The sequence below is a fragment of the Schistocerca nitens genome, chromosome 2 (genome assembly GCF_023898315.1).
Source record: "Schistocerca nitens isolate TAMUIC-IGC-003100 chromosome 2, iqSchNite1.1, whole genome shotgun sequence".
NCBI lineage: Eukaryota > Metazoa > Arthropoda > Insecta > Orthoptera > Acrididae > Schistocerca > Schistocerca nitens.
This window is the reverse complement of record NC_064615.1, coordinates 1,166,868,833-1,166,891,730: the sequence shown is the minus strand read 5'-3', so window position 1 is coordinate 1,166,891,730 and position 22,898 is coordinate 1,166,868,833. Positions and strand designations below refer to the sequence as shown.

At 44.0% G+C, this 22,898-nt stretch overlaps 1 protein-coding gene across 1 annotated transcript in view; it reads left to right on the top strand.

The window, feature by feature from the left end:
- The window catches only part of LOC126235629 (Down syndrome cell adhesion molecule-like protein Dscam2), a 197,811-nt gene that overhangs the window by 39,755 nt on the left and 135,158 nt on the right, over positions 1–22,898 (top strand). Inside the window, exon 4 of the mRNA XM_049944340.1 lies at positions 21,396–21,794. Coding sequence (XP_049800297.1) covers positions 21,396–21,794 — 399 coding nt within the window. The remainder of the gene's footprint in view (positions 1–21,395; positions 21,795–22,898) is intronic.

The window sequence follows — 22,898 nt, the reverse complement described above, 5'->3', positions numbered from 1 at the left end:
TACTGCTTGCTCAATATATAAATTCATAGACAGTGTTAAACAAAGGCTAGTTAACGTCAAAGTTGATTTTTATAAATTCCACTAAATTCTACCTCCGACTTCCAGACACACTCTAAATCTCTTGATACTACCATGTCTCGCTCTTCTGAGATCGTCTTGGCGTCCTTCTACATAGAGAGCACTATTCATAACCCGAACTACGAATTTGTCCCTGTGTTCACTTTTTCTTTGTGGGCTTCGTTTTTCAACTATCCCCACAGGCAAATATCAGAAGTGGCAAGATCTGGGATCCTCGGTGGCCAGAGGCATGTGATCATTTCTGCCCAGCTATCTTCCGGGAATGTTAGGTATAGATGAAGTGTTACCTGATGTTATAATGTGCACGGACCCCGTCATGCTGAAAGCACATACCCATCCTTGTAGCTGAAGAAATCCCTTCCAGTAACGCTGAAAACCCGTTTTCAAGAAACTCTAGATAACAGGGCATTCTATAACGATGTGGTAACATAAGAGACCCAATCAACTGCTGGTCATACCACAACATGCTATTACAAAGAAGCGTTCTGGAAAATTTGTCTTCTCAAAAAGACTATGGGTTTTCGTCGCATCACAAATGTCACTTGCGAATGTTTTTGATGTCGTCACGAGTGAAAATAACTTCATCAGCAAACAGTATTAATGAGATTATTAGGCGAGTCACAACTATCCAGTGACAAAATTCCAATCGTCTACTTTCTTCTCCTACTCGATGATGACGTATCTGCTGTAAATGATATGGATAGAGGCCGGAATACGCCGTGTCCGCCAAATTCTTGTATGTAGAACCCCGATATGTATAGTGTACTCGTTGGATGACCACGTTCTACTAACTGAATAATGTCTTTTACTTTCATCAACACTCGGTTTATTTGCACGTTCAGAAGCGATATAATTAATATGAATTCCTCAATTCTCGTGGAGTTTAGTGAAAACACTAAAAAACACCCTTGAATCTCATGCTGTACTGCTAGGAAATCGTCTGCCGGATTGTTTACAAGTAACAGCAACGTTTTCATTATGAAACCCCTTCACAAATGTATCTACATACTCTGCATTTGTAAATGGTGCTACATACTTGAACAATATAGTAGAGTTAACCAACAAATCACAGTTGAAAAATTTCAGTTGTGTAATCGTAAACGCAATTTCACCATGTGAACTTCAAAACATATGTAACAATCGATTTTTACACTCTTAGCAACTGGCGTACAAACACGTGAAATGAAAAGTGTGTCTGTTAACAACTGTATTTCCGCAAGCAGTAAAAACTGGACACACGTCTCATGGAATATTTTATTCGAATCAGTCGATACTGCCACTGCCTGAAATATTTACTATTCCTGCAGAAAGAGGGTGTTAGAGGTATAGTTACAGATATTGTGGCAATTGATAACTCAATATGCAACCACTTCATTGTGTTAGTTGTTTTTTCTCAGCATCTAGCATTCTTCCCACAAACAGATCATGTAATTGAGTGCCTAATGATTTCTGCATAGTTGTAATGCTCTGTAACATGGACTAGGCCTGTCAGTATAGACTTTCCGTTTTGCGCCCATACGTCCACACTTCAGTAACTGACCCGCTGCCCAGGAGAAAACAAGCGTTAATGGCTGGCTATCTTGTGCCAAGCATACTTGGAGGTACTAATCAACCCAAAAACATGCTACTCATAATAGTTATTAGTCTTCTTACGAAGTAAATACTGATATAATGTTGTTCAGCACAGTGTCCTCAACCATTAGTACAAATAACTGCACTTATACACCTAAAACTCTGTATGAACGTAATTATCAGAAGTTCATATCAACATTAATTACAAGTATTTACCTGCTGGCACTGAGCTGAAAGACAGTAACGACACTGGCAGCATTTGTAACACTACAGTACACACAGTGCTCTTTCATAGACTTTCCTTCTGTGATAAACAACATGTGATATCAGTCGGATTATTCTTGTATCTGCTGTGATGCAGCCAGGTACAGTGAGTTTCAGGCCCCTCCTAGAATAAGACTTCAGGTTCTTCAGCTACCAATACCGCTACAAACACCGGATACACTGATGGACATCTCTTCTGCCTGAACACGCTGCGGAATGGCTTGATTCATCGCTGGAAAGCGTCCTTCGACCATGAGCTGGTGATGCTTCCAACCTCAGCGTGAGGCTATACTATGCACGGATTACATGCAACTGCCCTCCCACAGTGACCAAGATTACCTGATCTCGCCATACGTCAGAGCCGTCAGGGTTACCCAATGAAACACTGTGGTTTTCTTAGGCTGGCTGGGTGATACACGATTGTTACTTTACGAGAGCAACGTTGATAGCGTTTCAAAATGGCCGGAAATCAAAATTGTGCCCTCCGTGAATTTCGGGGCCATAGAGGTGCTGTTCTGTTTGCAAGTTGCTAAACAAACAGAAACGGTTAGTAATAGATGACATTTGGAACATACAAACGAATTTCATCAGAATTTCTTGTTAATATTTTGCGTATGTACCTCACGGTAGCATTTGAAGTGAGTATAAGAACATCAAACTAGTGCACACGGTATTGTTTTGTTACAGTGGGTACTTGTTTGTAGCCGTAGCTATTAAAAACGACTGTCAGTGACTGACGTCGATTTGCAGCCTAGTGTCAGTTCTCAGCGGGACTCATCAGCAGAAGCAGCATTTTCCTGAAGATGGCGACCAGCTGGATCTCCGAAATATCAAGTTGATTTTAGGATTCGGCAGCAAACCCGAAGAGACTTTCAAGACTGTCAGTGATGTTTCAATGTGTGGTGTCTTTAAACTAAATAGTCTACGATAGCAACGGATTTCGAGGGACATACGAACAAAATGGTTCAAATGGCTCTGAGCACTATGGGACTTAACATATTAGGTCATCAGTCCCCTAGAACTTAGAACTACTTAAACCTAACTAACCTAAGGACATCACACACATCCATGCCCGAGGCAGGATTCGAACCTGCGACCGTAGCAGCCCCGCGGTTCCGGACTGCAGACATACGAACAGAACAAAGTATTGTTTCAGAACGAATTACTAGGAAAGCCTGGTTCTCGGATTTTTCAAGCCCGAAGCTGTTTCATCGTTGCCACTCTTAACTACTTACACGAAATTTTAGACTATCCTGATGTTTCTTATTTCTAGCGATCATAACTCTTTTATGTCCGTCGAAATTTTGATATCCCATATGCACACTGTCTTGGTGCCGTACTTCTTTGTTCGAGTGATGAAGAGAAGTTGTGAAAGTTATAGTGTTACTACTATCCCGAATCTAGCTGGAGCCAACTTGAGAACATTGCTGATAAGAAGCAGTTATGGACCTAACTGGGTTAGCTGTACTCTATCTCAGAGGAAGTGGAGCTCTGTGGTTTCCAATAGGAGACGCCCTGCGCTGCCGTTAATGAAGTGGCGTGGGGGGTGGGGGGGGGGAGTGGTGAGAGGGGGGGGGGGGCGACGAGGCGAAACTCACCGCATTCATGGGCTTGCGATATGGAGTTTCTGTTAGACGCAGTGGTTAACACGGGGGCAGTCGCTGCCACTGACGGGGGACTTTACATCGGAAGGCGTTGCCACGTTCTTTTCTCACTTGCTGGCATATCATTTCGTAGGGAAGAAAGCAGAAGCTACTTTGTAGAACCCCGGATGCTGACTATAGTATATTATTCCTTCCAGAATATTAGTTATTTCTTCAGCTAAGTTAACATTAATACGAATGTTGAGAGAAACAGATTAGAGCTACCAATTCCAAGCAGCGACAAAATTTCTGGAAAGTTTATTTCTAACGCTTTTTGGGAAGTTTGACCGGTTACGTATCACCTCTCACAATCTCATCCTCCTCAATCTTTCCCTCGTTCTCTGTTTTTCAGTGTGTGTGTTTGTATGTGTGTGTGTGTGTGTGTGTGTGTGTGTGTGTGTGTGTGTGTGTACTGATTTTAGATACGTGCCGTTAGTGCAAATTCGTAAGTGTGTGTGTGTGTGTGTGTATGTGTTTGTGTGTTTGTAGGGAGGGAGGGGGTGTTCCGTTTGCTCAGTCATAGTAGAAACTCACGGTTGTAGAGCTAATAGGCGTTATTTTTGATGATACCCAAGAGCAGTTGCTAATACTTCGGCTGCATACATTAAATGGAAGCCTACAATCTAGCTTGTGCCGGAACTTAAAGGAACTAGATTTCGAAAGTAACCTATTTAATTACGGACTATTTAATGTGGTTGTTTATAGCATACTGCCCGCCCGGTTGCCCGTGCGGTCAAACGCACGGCTTTCCGGGAGGGAAGGAGCGCCTGGTCCCCGGCGGATTTGTGTCGAGGTCCGGAGGTCCGGCGAACCGGCCAGTCTGTGGATGGTTCTTAGGAGGTTTTTCATCTGCCTCGGCGAACGCGGGCTGGTTCCCCTTATTCCGCCTCAGTTACACTATGTCGGCGATTGCTGCGCAACCAAGTTCTCCACGTACGCGTAGACCACCATTACTGTACCACGCAAACATGAAGGTTACACTCGTCTGGTGTGAGAAGTTCCATGGGGGGGGGTTCCACCGGGGGCCGAACCGCACAATAACACTGGGTTCGGTGTGGGGCGGCGGAGGGGTGAAGTGGCCTGCGATAGTCGTCGTGGGGTTGTGGAGCACAGCGGCTGCGGCGGGGACGGAGCCTCTCCGTCGTTTCTAGGTCCCCGGTTAACATACAATACAATACAATGCAATACAATTATAGCATACTGGAATGTGTCTAGGGAGACACGTCAAGGTACATTTGTAGGAAAGATGTTGTGGAGACAAGACAGAGCCAACACGTCTTTTTGAAGCGCTTTGTTACGATGGTATCACGAGGACCACCAAACACTTGTTGGCCCCTTAGACCCAGAGCGCTGTCAGCGGTCTCCAAGGATCATTATTAATGAGGCGAACCACAGTGTTTAATGGAGTTTAGTAGATGGCGGCGTGGAGACAGTGTGACTGAACTTATCTTGATTACTTCATTTCCATACGTGGAGGCACTACCACAGGCTTTGTTGCACATTTTATTACTTGCGCAGTGATATTACTTGCTGTAGGAGCAAATATCTGAGTCACTACTGTAGTGTCAGCAGTTCTCCTATGACATATGGGAGGTTCATGAATTGTCGTGGTTTGTGACTAGCTTAGGCTAACACGAGAGTATCTTTCTTATTTGTTCTTCGTTCACCGATGTTAACAGAATATACTGCGTTACAACCCGAAAATTCAGTGCTAGTGCTTCCACTGTTAAAGAAAGTCTAGCTCCAACAAATTGGAAGGAAGACAGCAGTAGAAGTCATATTCTAAAGAACCTATTTGTTTGGTAACCAGAGGTACGAGTGTTAATGCCGGTTTCCTTTACAAATGATTTTCTAATGACGTGTCTGCGACACATGTCGGCAAGTAAAATTTACGAAAGAAATCTGTTTCAACTGTTCCTTGCCGCTACTGAATAATTCTTCCCCATTCAGAAGAGGGAAAAATAATTTTTGCCAAACAGGAATAATTTAATTTCGCTGTGGGAAACAGTCAGCATCACATAGCAGACCTTGCTATATTTCTGACACCTATCGCAACAGATGTTATAATGTTGTATTTAACCTATCTAGGGTTCTGCATTCGGTTTCTTGTAAATTTATACCTTTGTAATTACTTCCTTTGAATATCTTTTTCAGATATTGCGTATCGAGCGAATGGAGCGATCTGATGCCGGGATGTACCAGTGTGCGGTTTCCAATAATGACGACGCTGCTCAAGGGACTGCTCAAGTTTCGTTACAAGGTGATTTTACGAGTGCACATCAATAATTTTTGACTAACACGTTTGTTCAATTATCTGTTTTATTTGCTTAGTGCAGATAATGTTACTCATATCGATGTTCATAACTACAGTCTCAGTAAAATGAAACTTCGGTGTGGCCATAATTTTCAACTCTTTAATTACTTTCTCTTTTAAAAATAAAAATTCAAATGCTGTTCTATTCATATGCTGAGTTAAAAGTTTTCCATTGCAGCTGTCGCTTTTTTCTGGCAACATCGACACCGTGCTACTTGCAAGGGTAAGATCTCAGACACGGCCACCCGATTCGGCTGGTATTTGCCAGTTCGTTCGTGTAAAATGAGATATGGAAGACTCTAAAATATTTTGACTTGACACCCCCTCCCCGTTTTTCAGAAAACCACTCCTTAAGTTCACGATGCGAACAGGGTCCCCATCATCACGTAGCCACCACCAGCTTGCACAGTGCCAGGTTGACAACTTGGGTCCATGGCATCGTGGGCTCTGCGACATACTCGAGCCCTACCATCAGCTCTTATCAACTGAAACTAGGACCCAACTGACCATGCCCCGTTTTTCCAGTTGGCTAAGGTCACGAGCCCCGGACATGCGCTGCAGGCGTTGTAGTGTTGTTGACAAAGCCACTCGCGTCGTTCGTCTGCTGCCATAGCCCATTAACGCCAAATTTCGCCGCACTGTGCTAACGAATACGTTCGTCATACGCCTCACATTGATTTCTAAGGTTATTTCTTGTAGCGTCGTTTGTCTGTTAGCATTTTCATCTCTACGCAAAAGCTGCTGCTCTTAATTGAAGAGCGACGGCCACTGCGTTCTCCATTGAGGGAAGTAATGCTTTAAAGTTGATATTCTGGGCACACTCCTGACACTGAATTTCCTAATGATTTCCAAAACTGAATGTCGCATGCGTCTGACTCCAACTACCATTCCGATTATGATGTCGCAAACTTTTTCGCGTGAGTAATCTCAGTACAAGCGACAGCTCCGCCGAGGCACTGCCCGTTCGTACATTATACAGGGTGGTCCACTGATCGTGACCGGGCCAAATATTTCACGAAATAAGCGTCAAACGAAAAAACTACAAAGAACGAGACTTGTCTAGCTTGAGGGGGAAACCAGATGGCGCTATGGTTGACCCGCTGGATGGCGCTGCCATAGGTTAAAAGGATATAAACTGCGTCTTTTTTTTTAATAGAAGCCCCCATTTTTATTACATATTCGTGTAGTACGTAAAGAAATATGAATGTTTTAGTTGGACCACTTTTTTCGCTTTGCAATAGATGGTGCTGTAATAGTCACAAACATATGGCTCACAATTTTAGACGAACAGTTGGTAACAGGTAGGTTTTTTAAATTAAAATAGAGAACGAAGGTACGTTTGAACATTTTATTTCAGTTGTTCCAATATGAAACATGTACCTTTGTGAACTTATCATTTCTGCGAACGCATGCTGTTACAGCGTGATTACCTGTAAATACCACATTAATGCAATAAATGCTCAAATGATGTCCGTCAACCTCAATGCATTTGGCAATACGTGTAACGACATTCCTCTCAACAGCGGGTAGTTCGCCTTCCGTAATGTTCGCACATGCATTGACAATGCACAGATGCATGTTGTCAGGCGTTGTTGGTGGATCATGATAGCAAATATCGTTCAACTTTCCCCACAGAAAGGACGTCAGATCCGGTGAAGGTGCGGGCCATGGTATGGTGCTTTGACGACCAATCCACTTGTCATGAAATGTGCTATTCAATACCGCTTCAACCGCACGCGAGCTATGTGCCGGACATCCATCATGTTGGAAGTACATCGCCATTCTTTCATGCAGTGAAACATCGGTAGAACATTACGTAGGATATCAACATACATTGCACCATTTAGATTGCCATCGATAAAATAGGGGCCAATTATCCTTCCTCCCATAATGCCGCACCATAGATTAACCCGCCAAGGTCGCTGATGTTCCACTTGTCGGAGCCATCGTGGATTTTCCGTTGCCCAATAGTGCATATTATGCCGTTTTTCGTTGCCACTGTTGGTGAATGACGCTTCGTTGCTAAATAGAACGCGTGCAAACAATCTGTCATCGTCCCGTAATTTCTCTAGTGCCCAGTGGCAGAACTGTACACGACTTTCAAAGTCGTCGCCATGCATAGAAATGTGGTACGGGTGCAATCGATGTTGATGTAACATTCTCAACACCGACGGAGCAATATAACGAGCAACTTATTACGATGAGCTACCGTGTGATTTCCACATGATGATTGACTGCTCATGGCTCTACAATAGCCCAAAAAGGATTAAATCACGATCTCAAAAAGTGGTCTCTGGGTCAGTAGATTGACCTGCCAGATCAGCGGAATCTTTCTTGTGGGATTATCCTAAGGGCAAAGCGTATGCAGAAGTCTCATCTACTCGACAGAACATGCTTGCAAAAACTACGTCACATATGGCCTTACGTCATATACATGCATACGAAGCACGTATTAATAAACGTAACGAAATGGAAAGTTAGAGCATTTCTTGCGAATTAAAATAATGGTGAGAGGCAAGAGGACTCACCAAAATCAAGCGGAGGGGCGTGCCGCGTACTTGTGAGCTGAGCAGTAGGACGAGTGTTAGGTCACTCAGTATGAATTTATCCGTGACATGTGCGCCTATGCCTGTTTTTCTTACATTGTTTGTCGACTGTATTCGTCCGGTAGCCACGTGGCGGCCGGCGCGAGAGCTACGGAGGTTGGATCGAAGGACACACCGTAATCAGTGACCTTCCTGATGACGTTCGAGGGTACGTCCGAAACACACCATCGAGATGGAATGGGGATTCATAAGAATCAAACCAGAATGGAACAGAGAACTATATTAAGTTAAAAGTAGCGTATTTCGCAAAGTTTTTAATATCTGTCTGGAGAACGTTTATTGTACAATCAAATTTACAAAACTAAATTACATTTAAAAAAAAATATCAACTACTTAGAACAAAAAAGTTTACATATTTATCACAAATGTAAGGTATAATTGTATCCGTTCTTAATTGCAGTAACTGTGTAAGTGCCCTCTACCATGAATGAAAAAATTGCTTTGGGTGAAGTCTTGGAATTTTTAGGATAATTTCCAAATTTCTTGTCTCTTTATATGAAGCACAATGTATGTTGTGTATGTCTGGGATCTCCCTGTGAGCCCTTGGATTAATTTCATCTGAATTTGGCACCAAAACAGCAGGCCTTACAAGTATCAGTACTGTCGGATTTACAAATTCCAAGCTCCAATACAAGCGGAGATACAGGCAGGAACGTGTTTTCTCCAGTCCCTAGCATACAGGCTGCCCTCCTTTACACTCATATGTAGGAAGAGTATTGGCTCCCTGATCGACCTGTTTGAACGGCAACCTACATTTCAGGACCAACAAACAGTTTTCCAGCCTCAAACATGTAAGCTGTCCTGTACGGGAGGTGTGTTGTGTTGGGAAATGCCGTGCAGCTAGGGCCTCCCGTCAGGCAGAACATTCGCCTGGTGCAAGTCTCGAGTTGACGCCACTCCGGCGACTTACATGTTGATGGAGATTAAATGATGATGATAGGGACAACAGAACACCCATTCCCTGAGTGGAGAAAACCTCCAACCCAGCCAGGAATCGAACCCAGGCTGCTAGGCACGACATTGCGTCGCACTGACCACTCAGCTACCAGGGGCAGCCAAGATGGAGGGTTGGATGGAGAGAGAGAGGGAGCCAGGAAGGCATGAATAGGGAGAAGGGGTAATAAGGGTAAGGTCAGAGACAGGGGCAGAAACAGAAGGACAGAGAATGGAAAAGCTGGAGACAGAGGGTGTGGAATAAGAGAAGGTTGACACCACAGAGAGGGGGTGCAGGACAGATATAGAGGTGCAGAGGGAACAGGAGAGAGGGGGAAGTGGAGGAAATCAAACAGAGGGGGAGGAGGAGGTGAAGAGGCAGAGAGAGTAGCGAGGAGGAGATAGACAGAGGTTTGAGAATGAGGTGGACAGAGTGAGGGAGGATGAGGTGAAAACAATATTGTGTTGAATGCATATGAGGGTTAAGGTATGAGGGGGGGGGGGGAAGACTAGTCTGAAATAAACGTAGGAGGTTCTTATCTGAAAATAAAAAGTTCACCTCTCATGGTGTAGGGAGGGTCTGGTGGGAGGCCAGCTGTATCACAAACAGGTGCCCTTTGAAAATATTAACCTCTCATCTGGAATATTTATTTTGTATCATGCATATTTTTGGAGTTAGTTCCAAGTTAAAACAAACACCTTATTTATTATTTGGCTATCATTGATAGGAACAAAAGGGGGTGTCTAGTGGACAATGAACAATTTAAACATCCTAATAAATACAGATCAGCAAATTAATTGCTTTACAGATATGAGGTATTACTACTTACTACATGAATCCTCACATTGCATTTGACATTATCAACAGGTCCGGAACACACCAAAGCTTTTAAATAGCCACACAAGAAAAACTAATCTAGCAGATCAAGTAGGGCAGACACGGTGTTGGCGAGCCACGACCACTACTCTTGTTGTCAGGCGTCCGAATGATGATAAAATCAAACTACGGCGGTATTATCACTTCATTATTTACACCTCAACTCTGGTATTAACACCTCAACTCTGTTGTTTATAGATAAATTTAGCCTAGGACTTTAAGAGTTTTTTAACTTTGGTATATCTGCACTTGTGTATATGTCGTATCACAGAAAGCGTTGTTTATTACGATCATTTATTTTTTTTCCATTGTCCCCCACTCGCTCCTTTGTGCTATGGCAGAAACTATTATTAATTTGAGTATTTCATTACAAGTCTCAGTGAAATAATTCTGTGACAAGTTAGTAAACGGCACGTTAAGTATACAAGTTCGAATCCGACAAAAACAATCAGCCGCAATTTCTGTTAATGAACTTTAACTACGGCAAACCTAAAAAGCTAAATAACTACCAAAAAGAAATAACCAATAATCAGTAGAACTTTTCCTCATTAACAATAATATTTTTAGCGAAACACTGCCTATAACAGTCTGAAACCCTATTAAATATACACATATTCACTGTCTGACAAAAGATAGTGTAGTATCCAGAAGACATGGTCATGTATGAAAGTTATTTCGTAGACGAACTCACCATCAGCGGGTGTGTTAATGATTAGAGTTGCAATTCCCTGCCGGCCGGAGTGGCCGAGCGGTTCTAGGCGTTACAGTCAGGAACCGCGCGACCGCTACGGTTGCAGGTTCGAATCCTGCCTCGGGCATGGATGTGTGTGATGTCGTTAGGTTGGTTAGGTTTAAGTAGTTCTAAGTTGTAGGGGACTGATGACCTCAGAAGTTAAGTCCCATAATGCTCAGAGCCATCTGAACCATTTTGCAATTCCCTGTGACAAGTAAGATGGCGTCCGGAGTGCATTAGTGTAGATCGTGTTCATTGTTGTTATCAGGTCTGTTAGGTTATATGATAGGTGTGAACGACTCATTCGCTGTAAATGTCAGAGCTATGCTTAATACTCGTATGAGATAACGTTACTAGCATCTGACAGCAATATCTGAATGTCGCAGGGGCCTAATGTTCATATCTCGTCCGACCACACCAAGGGAGGATGACCGTATTGTACACGATGCTTCTGCGTCTGCATCAGAGAACATGCAGTGGGCTCCCTGCAATTAGCAGCAGGCAGACTAGACAATTATTGTTCCCTTTGTAGACTGCCGTTAACACCACAACGGAAATGGATGCGTTTGTAGCGGTTTTGTGGTCAGGACTTCACGAACTGCTGTTAAACGGCGTCACGTAACCTGCTGCAGCAGTGATTACCGCCCATGACCACTGTCGGCAATTACAGGAGCCACTCGGGGAGAGGTCTCACTCTTCTAATGTTTTGGAAAGACACAGTTGTGTTAATTCTGGCGTCACGGTAGGAGGAACCATCGGGTATGACTGCAAGTCATATTTGGTGGCGACTGAGGGAATTCTGACGGTACAACGTTACGCCACAGACTTCCTGCACACTTGTGTGTTACCTCTCTTACGACACCATAGTGGTACAATTTTTCAATAGGACAATGCTTGGCCAGGCATGGCTCTTGTTTCTACGAACAGTCTGCATAATGTTGAGGCACTCTCGACGCCATCAAGACCCTCGGTTGTTCCCAGCGGGGCAGGTATGACAGCAGCTCGAATGTCATCTCCGTACTAGTGCTACATCTGCAGCAGGATTGCTTAGGATGCGGCTAGGTGAGCAAGAGCGTTAACGTTCCCTCGCCACTTGGGGAGTTAGCGATCGCAGTAAAATGTAGCGGTCGGTCGTCAATGCGAGCCGCAATGAACGTAATTACGATCAGCGTCGCTTACGATGCGAACATATATACTTGATGGCGTAGTGTTTAAAGTGGAGAGTATTTTTTTTATATCGAGGCGATGTCGTGCTGTTAGCAAAAGTCGGCTACCACAGCCCCTTAACACAAAATTTCGAGGCTCTGTGTTAACGAATACGATCGTCGTATTCCCACATCAATTTATGCAATCATTTCACGCAGTATTGCTTTCAGTTCTACGCAAACGTCGCTGCTCTAAGTCGTTAAGTAAAGACCAACGGTCAGTGCGCTGTCCATTCTGAGAGGAAATGCAGAAATTTGGCATTCTCGGCACTCTCTTGACACTGTACGTCTCGGAATATTGAATTCCTTAACGATTTACGAACTGGATTGTCCCATTCGTCTAGCTGCAACTACCATTCTGTTATCAGATTCTGTTGATTCCCGTCGTGTGGCAATAGTGACGTCGGAAACCTTTTCAGGTGACTCACCTGAGTACAAATGCCAGCTCCGCCAAATGCACTGCCCTTTTGTACATTGTGTACGCGGTACTACCGCCATGTGTACCTGTGCATATCGCTATCCCATGACTGTAGTCGCCTTGGTGTACGTCGCCATAAGCCAGCCAGTTGCTCACAGCTGAGCCGTGGGCACGAATCAGTTCACACGCGCAGTACTGATGAATATGAAGCTCCTCCTTGCGTCAGGAGAGAATACTACGGTTTGACGACTGTCTCTCCAATCATATCAGTGTGTGCATCCACGCCAGAGAGGGAGCAACGTCATACTGATAAATGTGCTAATTGTGCCAAGTTCCTTGTAAATATGACCCGATTTTGTGATCACTGCAATTGTAGTGACTGACAATGAGCAATTTTTCACAAACACAACGTTTATTTATGTATGTTTACAAGGTTGATAACTGAACACAAAAGAAAGGTTACAATAACGATGCCTAGAAATGTCTCCTTATTGAGGCAAACAAAAGTTCACCTCTAATTTTCCACGAAGGTTCGTGGTAACACACACTCTAGTAAATGTCCAATTCAGAGACGAAGACGTTATCTTCAGCGGTCGAAGTCCACGAGGTCGGCATCCGGAGTGAACTGAACTTCGGGGCTGGTTCTAGCCCCTAGATCTACATCCACACCCATACTCCGCAAGCCACCTGACCGTGTGTGGCGGAGGGTACTTTGAGTACCTCTATCGGTTCACCCTTCTATTCCGGTCTCGTATTGTTTGTGGAAAGAAAGATTGTCGGTATGCCTCTATGTGGGCTCTAATCTCTCTGATTTATCCTCATCGTCTCTTCGCGAGATATACGTAGGAGGGAGCAATATACTGCCTGACTCTTCTGTGAAGGTATGTTCTCGAAACTTCAACAAAAGCACGTACCGAGCTACTGTCTCTGTTGCAGAGTCTTCCACTGGAGTTCATCATCTCAGTAACGCTTTCGCGATTACTAAATGATCCTGTAACGAAGCGCGCTGTTCTCCGTTGGATCTTCTCTATCTCTTCTATCATCCCTATCTGGTATGGATCCCACACCGGTGAGCACTATTCGAGCAGTGGGCGAACAAGTGAATTCTAACCTACTTCCTTTATTTTCGGGTGTCGTGTGATGTCCTTAGGTTAGTTAGGTTTAAGTAGTTCTAAGTTAACTTTCGGATTGCATTTCCTTAGTATTCTTCCAATGAATCTCAGTCTGGCATCTGCTTTACCGACGATCAACTTTATATGATAATTCTATTTTAAATCACTCCTAACGCCTACTCCCAGATAGTTTATGGAATTAACTGCATCCAGTTGCTGACCTGCTATATTGTAGCTAAATGATAAAGGATCTTTCTTTCTATGTATTCGCAGCACATTACACTTGTCTACATTGAGATTCAATTGCCAGTCCCTGCACCATGCGTCAATTCGTTGCAGATCCTCCTGCATTTCAGTACAGTTTTCCATTGTTACAACCTCTCGATATACTACAGCATCATCTGCAAAAAACTCATTGAACTTCCGATGTTATTCACAAGGTAATTTATGGATATTGCGAATAGCAAGGGTCCTACGACACTCCCCTGCGGCACACCTGAAAGCACTCTTACTTCGGAAGACTTCTCTCCATTGAGAATGACATGCTGCGTTCTGTTATCTGGGAACTCTTCAATCCAATCACACAATTAGTCTGATAGTCCATATGCTCTTGCTTTGTTCATTAAACGATTGTGGGGAACTGTATCAAATGCCTTGCGGAAGTTAGGAAACATAGCATCGACCTGGGAACCCGTGTCTATGGCCCTCTGAGTCTTGTGAACGAATAGCGCGAGCTGGGTTTCACACGATCGTCTTTTTCGAAACCCATGCTGATTCCTACAGAGTAGATATCTAGTCTCCAGAAAAGTCATTATACTCGAACATAATACGTGTTCCAAAATTCTACAACTGATCGACGTTAGAGATATAGGTCTATAGATCTGCACCTCTGTTCGACGTCCCTTCTTGGAAACGGGGATGACATGTGCCCTTTTCCAATCCTTTTATAACGCTAAGCTCTTCTACAGACCTACGGTACACCGCTGCAAGAAGGGGGGCAGGTTCCTGCGCGTACTCTGTGTAAAATCGAACTGGTATCCCATCAAGTCCAGCGGCCTTTCCTCTTTTGAGCGATTTTAATTGTTTTTCTATGCCTCTGTTTCGATATCTACCATTTTGTCATCTGTGCGACAATCTAGAGAAGGAACTACAGTGCAATTTCCCTCTGTGAAGCAGCTTTGGAAAAAGACATTTAGTATTTCGGCCTTTAGTCTGTCATCCTCTGTTTCAGTACCACTTTGGTCACAGAGTGTCTGGGCATTTTGTTTTGATCCTCCTACCGCATTGACATACGACCAAAATTTCTTAGGATTTTCTGACGAGCCAGTATATAGAACTTTACTTTCGAATTCACTGAACGCCTCTCGCTTAGTCCTCCTCACACTACATTTCGCTTCGTGTAATGTTTGTTTGTCTACAAGACTTTGGCTATGTTTATGTTTGCTGTGAAGTTCCCTTTGCTTTCGCAGCAGTTTTCTAATTCGGTTGTTGTACCACAATGGCTCTTTTTCATCTCTTACGATCTTGCTTGGCACATACTCATCTAATGCATATTGTACGATGGTTTTGAACTTTTTCCACTGATCCTCAACACTATCTGTACTTGACACAAAACTTTTGTGTTGAGCCGTCAAGTACTCTGAAATCTGCTTTTTGTCACTTTTGCTAAAGAGAAAAATCTTCCTACCTTTTTTAATATTTCTATTTACAGGCTGAAATCATCGATGCAGCAACCGCTTTATGGTCGCTGATTCCCTGTTCTGCGTTAACTGTTTCCAATATTTTGGGTCTGTTTGACACCGGAAGGTCTAATACGTTATCGCCACGAGTCGGTTCTCTGTTTAACTGCTCAAGGTAGTTTCCAGATAATGCACTTAAAAAAAATTTAATTGGATTCTTTATCCCTGACACTCGTTATAAACGTTTGACTCTCCCAGTCCATATCTGGCAAATTAAAATTTCCACCCAGAACTATAACATGGTCGGGAAATCTACTCGAAATATTTTCCAAATTTTCCTTCAGGTGTCCGTCATCCCTAAATAGCTGTCTCCAGCCAATCAGGTTTTGGCGTAGTGATACTTACTGCAGGCCGTGGCTCGAGCTCCCCCTTGAGGAAGTAGTGCTCGGAATGTCTGTTTCCATTATCTTGTATGTATATAGCTGGTGTTTACCATGGTGCTTTTAGTACGCCTTGGACTTAGACAACTCCGTCCTCTTTGATGTAATATGGGTTGCCGACCCTCAGGGGCTACCTTGGCTCCGGCATAACAGCAGTCATATCAAATACGCTCCTAGCAGATGAAGTTCCATTTCATTTACTCTTCTTGTTCATGGTGTTTCACTTCATTTGTGGACGTCTTATGAAAGTAAAGTAAAGTAAAAGAAAAGTAAAGTAAAGTAAAGTAAAGTAAAGTAAAGTAAAGTAAAGTAAAGTAAAGTAAAGTAAAGTAAAGTAAAGTAAAGTAAAGTAAAGTAAAGTAAAGTAAAGTAAAAGAAAATAACAGTACAAGAAAATAAGAACCGGCGAAACACAAAAGAATATGAATTTTAATTGGAATAATTAAGCTCAGCCGAGAATGAATGCAATAGGAATATTTCAGTTGATGAAAGATATGCTCACCCAGCAGTACTTGGCAGCGGAGTAGATGTAGGGACAGGAATCACAAGCACGAGTAGAAGAATATTCGTCCACTTCAACGCGGCGCAGAAGACCGTCCCAACACGAGGTGAGGAACTGGGGCACCGAATGTGGTCTTTCGGCTCACAGCTTTTGCCCGTCGTCATTTATACGCGTTCGACGAGCACTTGCTTGGGTGCTCGCCGAATGCCGCAGATCTGGCGCTGCTTAACAGGAATTCCACGAGGGCCTTGTTCCCCCTTCACTTTTAGCAGTGTTAACAGTCTGTCAAAGCTGAAAAATAATCATTTCAGTTCCTCTCATTTTTGAGTACCTCCGTCTGTCAAACACTGACATTCGTTAGGTCGGTATTGTGGACAGGCATTGGAATCTCCATAGATTAAGAAATGGTTCAAATGGCTCTGAGCACTACGGGCAACAGCTGAGGTCATCAGTCCCCTAGAACTTAGAACTACTTAAACCTAACTAACCTAAGGACAGCACACACCTCCATGCCCAAGGCAAGATTCGAACCTGCGACCGTAGCAGCAGCGCGGTTCCGGACTGAAGCGCCTAGAACCCCTCGGCCACGCCGGCTGTCGATTAAGAAATGGTGGAAATGATAGAATAGTTGACATACAGATTACATAGGACAGATTTATTGAAAATATCACAGCTCAGCAAATTAGAGTTGTGTGTTCCATGCAGCAATTGCGTTTCATCATCAGACATCTCATAATAACAAATTATTATGCTTAAACACTATAATTATTCAAATCAGCAGCAACTGAAGATTATTAAACAGCCGTCAAAACAATTATTGATCGAATAGCAAAGAAGATGACAGAATTAAAACTCAATTGAACTCAATAAACAGTTCTTCACAAGCAAGTTGTCTGATCTGAAATTACACTACAAATACCAGAATATGCACAAATCCCAGTCTTTGGGTAAGGCAATTTACAGCTGATAATTCGACTAATGTTCCAGATTCGGAAGAAAAACTCTGTCATAAACGTAGGAAATGGTATCACGAAATAGATTTTTATCCACCAGCGCCTTACAATGCTTCTGTCAGAATACCAACCGACAATGAGCAGAATCGTGTATTGAGCAAATTCTGCCTGCTTCATCTGGCAGTCTGAATAACACTAGAATTAATCACTGTCAACCAACATTATTAGAAACGGTGCCTTCCCTTTTGCAATGCTTGTTCGATTTATAGGTGCTGTTCGTTACAAGCAAATGCTCGACTGATCGATTTCAAACTCCTTCAAGAGTATAAAAAATATTTCCTAGGTCTCCTGAAACAACGCAGTATCAGAAAAGGCACTACAGTATTTCATTAAGGTATGCGGCCAGGGCAAGCTAAACATAAATTAGCAGAGTAAATTAAATACGCCGATAAGCCAAAACATTACGACCACTGTCCACCGGGACGTTGGATGCCACCTGATGGCGTTGCCGGCAATCGACTCAGTAACAGATGTAAGCGGAACAGACGCCGGAGCAGGATCACCTAGCAAAGATATGGCATGCAGATATGGAAATCCATTGAGATAAGCGACTTTGACAAAGAGCATATTATTATTACGTAGGGCCTGTGAAAGAGTTCCTTGAAAACGGCGAAGCTGGTCGAATGTTCACGTGCTACTGTCGTGAGCATCTACAGGAGTTAGGACAGTGGAACTACCACTAGGTGCTAAAAGGTTGGACGTCCACTACTCTTCACAGAACGTGGGGATCGGAGGTTTTTCTGCTCCATAAAGTAGGGTAGATGGTGATCTAAGGCATCTCTACCGAAAGAACACAATACTGGTGCACGTTCAAGTGTTCTGGAGTACGCTGCTCATTATACGTTGTTGAATAAGGAGCTGCGTGGCAGACGACGCTAGTCGGCCCGTGTGGCCGAGCGGTTCTAGGCGCTTCAGTCTGGAACCGTGCGACCGCTACGGTCGCAGGTTCGAATCCTTCCTCGGGCATGGATGTGTGTGACATCCTTAGGTTAGTTAGGCTTGAGTAGTTCTACGTTCTAGGGGACTGATGACCTCAGATGTTAAGTCCCATAGTGCTCAGAGCCATTTGAACCATTTGCAGACGACCCCTACGTGTACACATGTTGACCCAATGACATCGTCAGCTACGATTTCAGTGGGCATAGGCCGCCGGGATTCGACCGTCAATCAAGTGAAACGTGTCGGCTCTTCGGGTGTATCACGTCATAGACGTGAACGGCGGTTCGATAAGTGCAGCGCACCACGGACGCAGGTTGGTGGGAGCGGTATTATGCTATGGGAAACATTCTCGTGTCCTTGCATGGGACCTGTGGTAGTAGTGAGCTCACGTTCATGTTTCAGCAACCAATTTCACCTGATGTAAATCCTACGGAACCCATCTGGATGACTAATGGGCCTCATCACCGCGTACGCAAATCAGCGGCCCGTTATTTACGCGAATCACATGACCTGTGCGTAGACATCTAACGCCAGATACCTCCACAAAGCTACCAGCAAACTGTCGGACCCCTGATACGCTGAATCGGTGCTGTATTTCGTTCCAAAGACGGACAAACAAGTTATTAAGCAGGTGGTCTTAATGTTTAGCCTCATCAGTGTCCATTGCAGATGTTTTAATGCAATACCGGCAAAGGCTAACACCGAATACACAGGAAAAAATGGCACAGTAATACAGGTGAGGCTAACGGCACATGCGCAAATAGTAGTTCATGCAGCGTGCATGAATATTACTAAAATTAGCAACACAGGCTGTAGGCGGTTATGACTAGTGCACAATAAGTTAAAGAATGCGTCTGCAATCGAAGTGTACAGTGAAGTCTCACATGGGGCACCAAATCTATTAAATGCATCACGAACAGTTGCAATACTTGACAGTAAGAAGTCGTAACGATCACTACACAGTACATGAAACCACTGAGTCTCCAGCACCCTTAAGGCAGACAGTTTCAAGATGTCTCATTGGTTCACAAAGCTCGATGCTCAGTACGCTCATGACGAATATACACAATGACATCGTGCAGTAAGACAGCACACGGCGCATCCCGTCTCAGATTCCCTGCCATACCCGCAGGACAGGACAGATAGTTTAATTTGTGGAAAGGGGGCGAAATGAGTGGCTGTCAGTTGCACTCGAACATACTAGTTTATTCATTTGACAAACATTACAACAGTAAAGAAAACATTAAAAACAGAGCAGACCAAACATTAATTTTATAACTTAATTTCCAGCTAAATGCGCCATTCAGTCTCACGCCTCAAGGGCAAACCAACTTTAATTTAAAACGGCTGAAGGCCAATCACTTAAGACTCAAAAACAAGAATTTGAATTTTAAAAGGCATAAAACCTCATCTTAAAACATTTCTCTAAATTAGGCTGAAAGCCCAAACAATTTCATGCCCCAAGGGCAAAACAAATTTAACTTACAATCGGCTGAAGGCCAATAACTTAAGGCTTTCCGACAGTCGTTCTTCCCGCGAACCATACGCGACTGGAACAGGAAAGGGAGGTAATCACAGTGGCACGTAAAGTGCCCTCCGCCACACACCATCGGGTGGCTTGCGGAGTATAAATGTAGATGTAGACGCCAACAGGAATTTGAATTTTAAAAGGCCTTATCTTAAAATTTCTTTAAATCAGGCTGAAGGCCAAATAATCTCATGCCTTAAGGGCAAAACAACTTTAATTTAAAATCAGCTGGAAGACATACATAAACAAACAAACAGGAAAAATAAGAAAGGCAGCACATCAAACGGCGCTCAGAAGTTTCCAAGGGTCGGCCTGGAATTCAAACACTAACGCTCACTTAGATGTGACAGGCAGTCGGCCCAACAATTCTCAATGTCACGGCAACCCAACCGACAGACAGTCAACGGACCAGGGGGCGAGATATGGTTCAAATGGCTCTGAGCACTATGGGACTTAACTTCTGACGTCATGAGTCCCCTAGAACTTAGAACTATTTAAACCTAACTAACCTAAGGACATCACACACATCCATGCCCGAGGCAGGATTCGAACCTGTGATCGTAGCGGTCGCGCGGTTCCAGACTGTAGCAAGCGACAGGATAACTTCTGCTCCACCTGACCAGCCCACAACAGGGAGTTCAATGGAACGACGCAGAAGGTATCGGCGCCCACAATGAATTACACATTCAGCTGTCAACTACACGCCGCGATGGACAGCCACAACACGATTAGGAAAGTACACTGCCTGAATTTACGTCAACACCCAGGGCAGGTAACCAGAACGTTAACGGCCACGAGGCAGAAGATTCGGCTGGTGCACTTCAAACTTAATCAAGTTAAGTTAAACTCCACAGGAGGACGGCTAGAATTTCCCCAACTTGAAAACACACGTTGTTGCTCGTGGGAATGTCCCAACAGCCCAGAACGAAATTCAAACGACACAATGTGAACAGCTGGGGCTGGCTGGTAGATTAAGTAAAGACTCAACTTTCGTGTCTGGGATCGGTGAGTCAACGGACCTCGTAGCAATGGGGACAGCCCCTCACACTCGGACCGCGCGTGGCCCCGGCCAGACACGCGCCACGGAGACTTCCTCGCTGCTCCACACCAACCGACCAACTGCCCGCACACGGCACAGCCCGAAACTACAAGCGTGAGGCCAAAGATAGTACAAGGGTGCGAATATCGATACACGCTGCTGCTGCGACTCGCGGAGAGAGAGAGTAACAGCATAATCGCGATAACCGTGCGAGACTTATCTCAGAATAGCAACCAAAGTTTAATGTCTGACGTTTGAGCAAAGTACAGCTATTGACATAGTACACACGTACGATTTATTTTATATTTTAAGTGAGTCTTTTGCCCTTTTTGGGAGTTCTGTTTTAATGTTGGACCATGCTTCTTTAGGCAGTCTGTAGTTTGAGTGTGTTCCGAAGAAGGCGTGGTTACCTGCGTCGAAACCTAGGTCAACGTCCAGTTTCAATTTGCAATCGAGGCGGATCTTTATAATCATTTAATGCAAAGCATAACACGAGCCAGCCTCGGCTCACCGTCTACAGCCAAGGAGACGGGTTGTCGCTGCTGACCGAACATACACGGAGACGCTCTTTGCTGCTCACTCCCGTCACTGTGCAGTCACTACACTCGTTCTGCTGCCACATTGACAGAGATAAAGCCTCACTTCTAGAGGGTGTATCCAACATACCTATAATATATGACAGTCACTGTGCTGAGGCTGTAGTTGTGGTAGCCGGCCAGCTGCAGTGTGTTCCCCCGGCAGACGCGGCGCCGCAGCTGGTGAGGACGTTCGGCGCCGCGACGCTGGAGGCTGGCGCCCCCTGGTCTGCCGAATGCGAGGCCGCTGGCAGCCCGCTGCCCTCCGTCTCCTGGCGGCGCGACGGCCGCGCCCTCGCCTCCTCACAGCGACACTCCCTCCAGGTGAGCCTCACAAACTACCCGCCACCTGTTGTTGTTGTTGCTGATCTCTTCCGTCCGAAGACTGGTTGGGTGCCTTCTCCGTGCTACTCTACCCTCTGCAAGTGTATTCACTTCCGAATAAGTACTGCAACCTGCACCTACACGGCCAAGTCACATTAAGGGGTCCACCGCCTATGTTTGACGTATGTCAAATGCAAGAACTACTTGAAGCGTGAATTTAAACTTTCAAAATCTTTTCTTGAAGAATTTACTTTATTTACTAGCGATTCATCAAGAACATTAACACACTACGTGAGTATGCAAGTAGTTGCCAAGGAGTAACGGATGCAAACAAATTTCAACCAATAGAAATTTTATTCATAAAAGCCTTTTCAAAAACAGATTTAAAATTTATAAGCAGAAAAGCACCCTTGAAATATGAAGTTACAATTTAACAAATGTGAATTTTATTCCTAAGCTTTTTCAAAACCGTTTTAAATTTATAAGCAGAAAAGTACTCTTGAAATATCAAGTTACAATTATTCAGAGGCAGAATAAAATTATTTTTTTTTGTTACAGTAGGAGCCTTCGGGCTGAGAAGCTTCCGCTCCCTTTCACCACGGCCGTAGTCACGACCGCTCACAACGACCTCTGAAAACTACACTGGTGCAAATCTGCAACACACCAGATTACTTTAAACTAAAATTTTTAACAACTTACAGAAACACATTAACTATGCACCCCGTAGGAGGCATGAAAATGGTACAAACACTCACACTAAGAAATTATTTTCCACCAAAAGTGCAATTTGTTTTTGAAAGGGCTCTTACGGTGGAAGGGTGGCAACTTTATAAAAATGTTTAAATAAAACCCATGAAATTCAGACTCTACATTACACATATACCGCCTCGCAAAATGACAGGCAAGATAAACACATATTTTGCGAATTCGGCCTTTGCCTTAATTCTATAAATTCGTTAACACCGAATCCGACAAATATAACAGAGGCAGCTTCTAACGTATGTCAGACCGACAGACAGACAGACAAACACTAACTGCCTAACAAATGCGGACCGGAGACAGACGAGCAAGCTCGGAACGAGAGACTGGCCAATAAAACAAGTA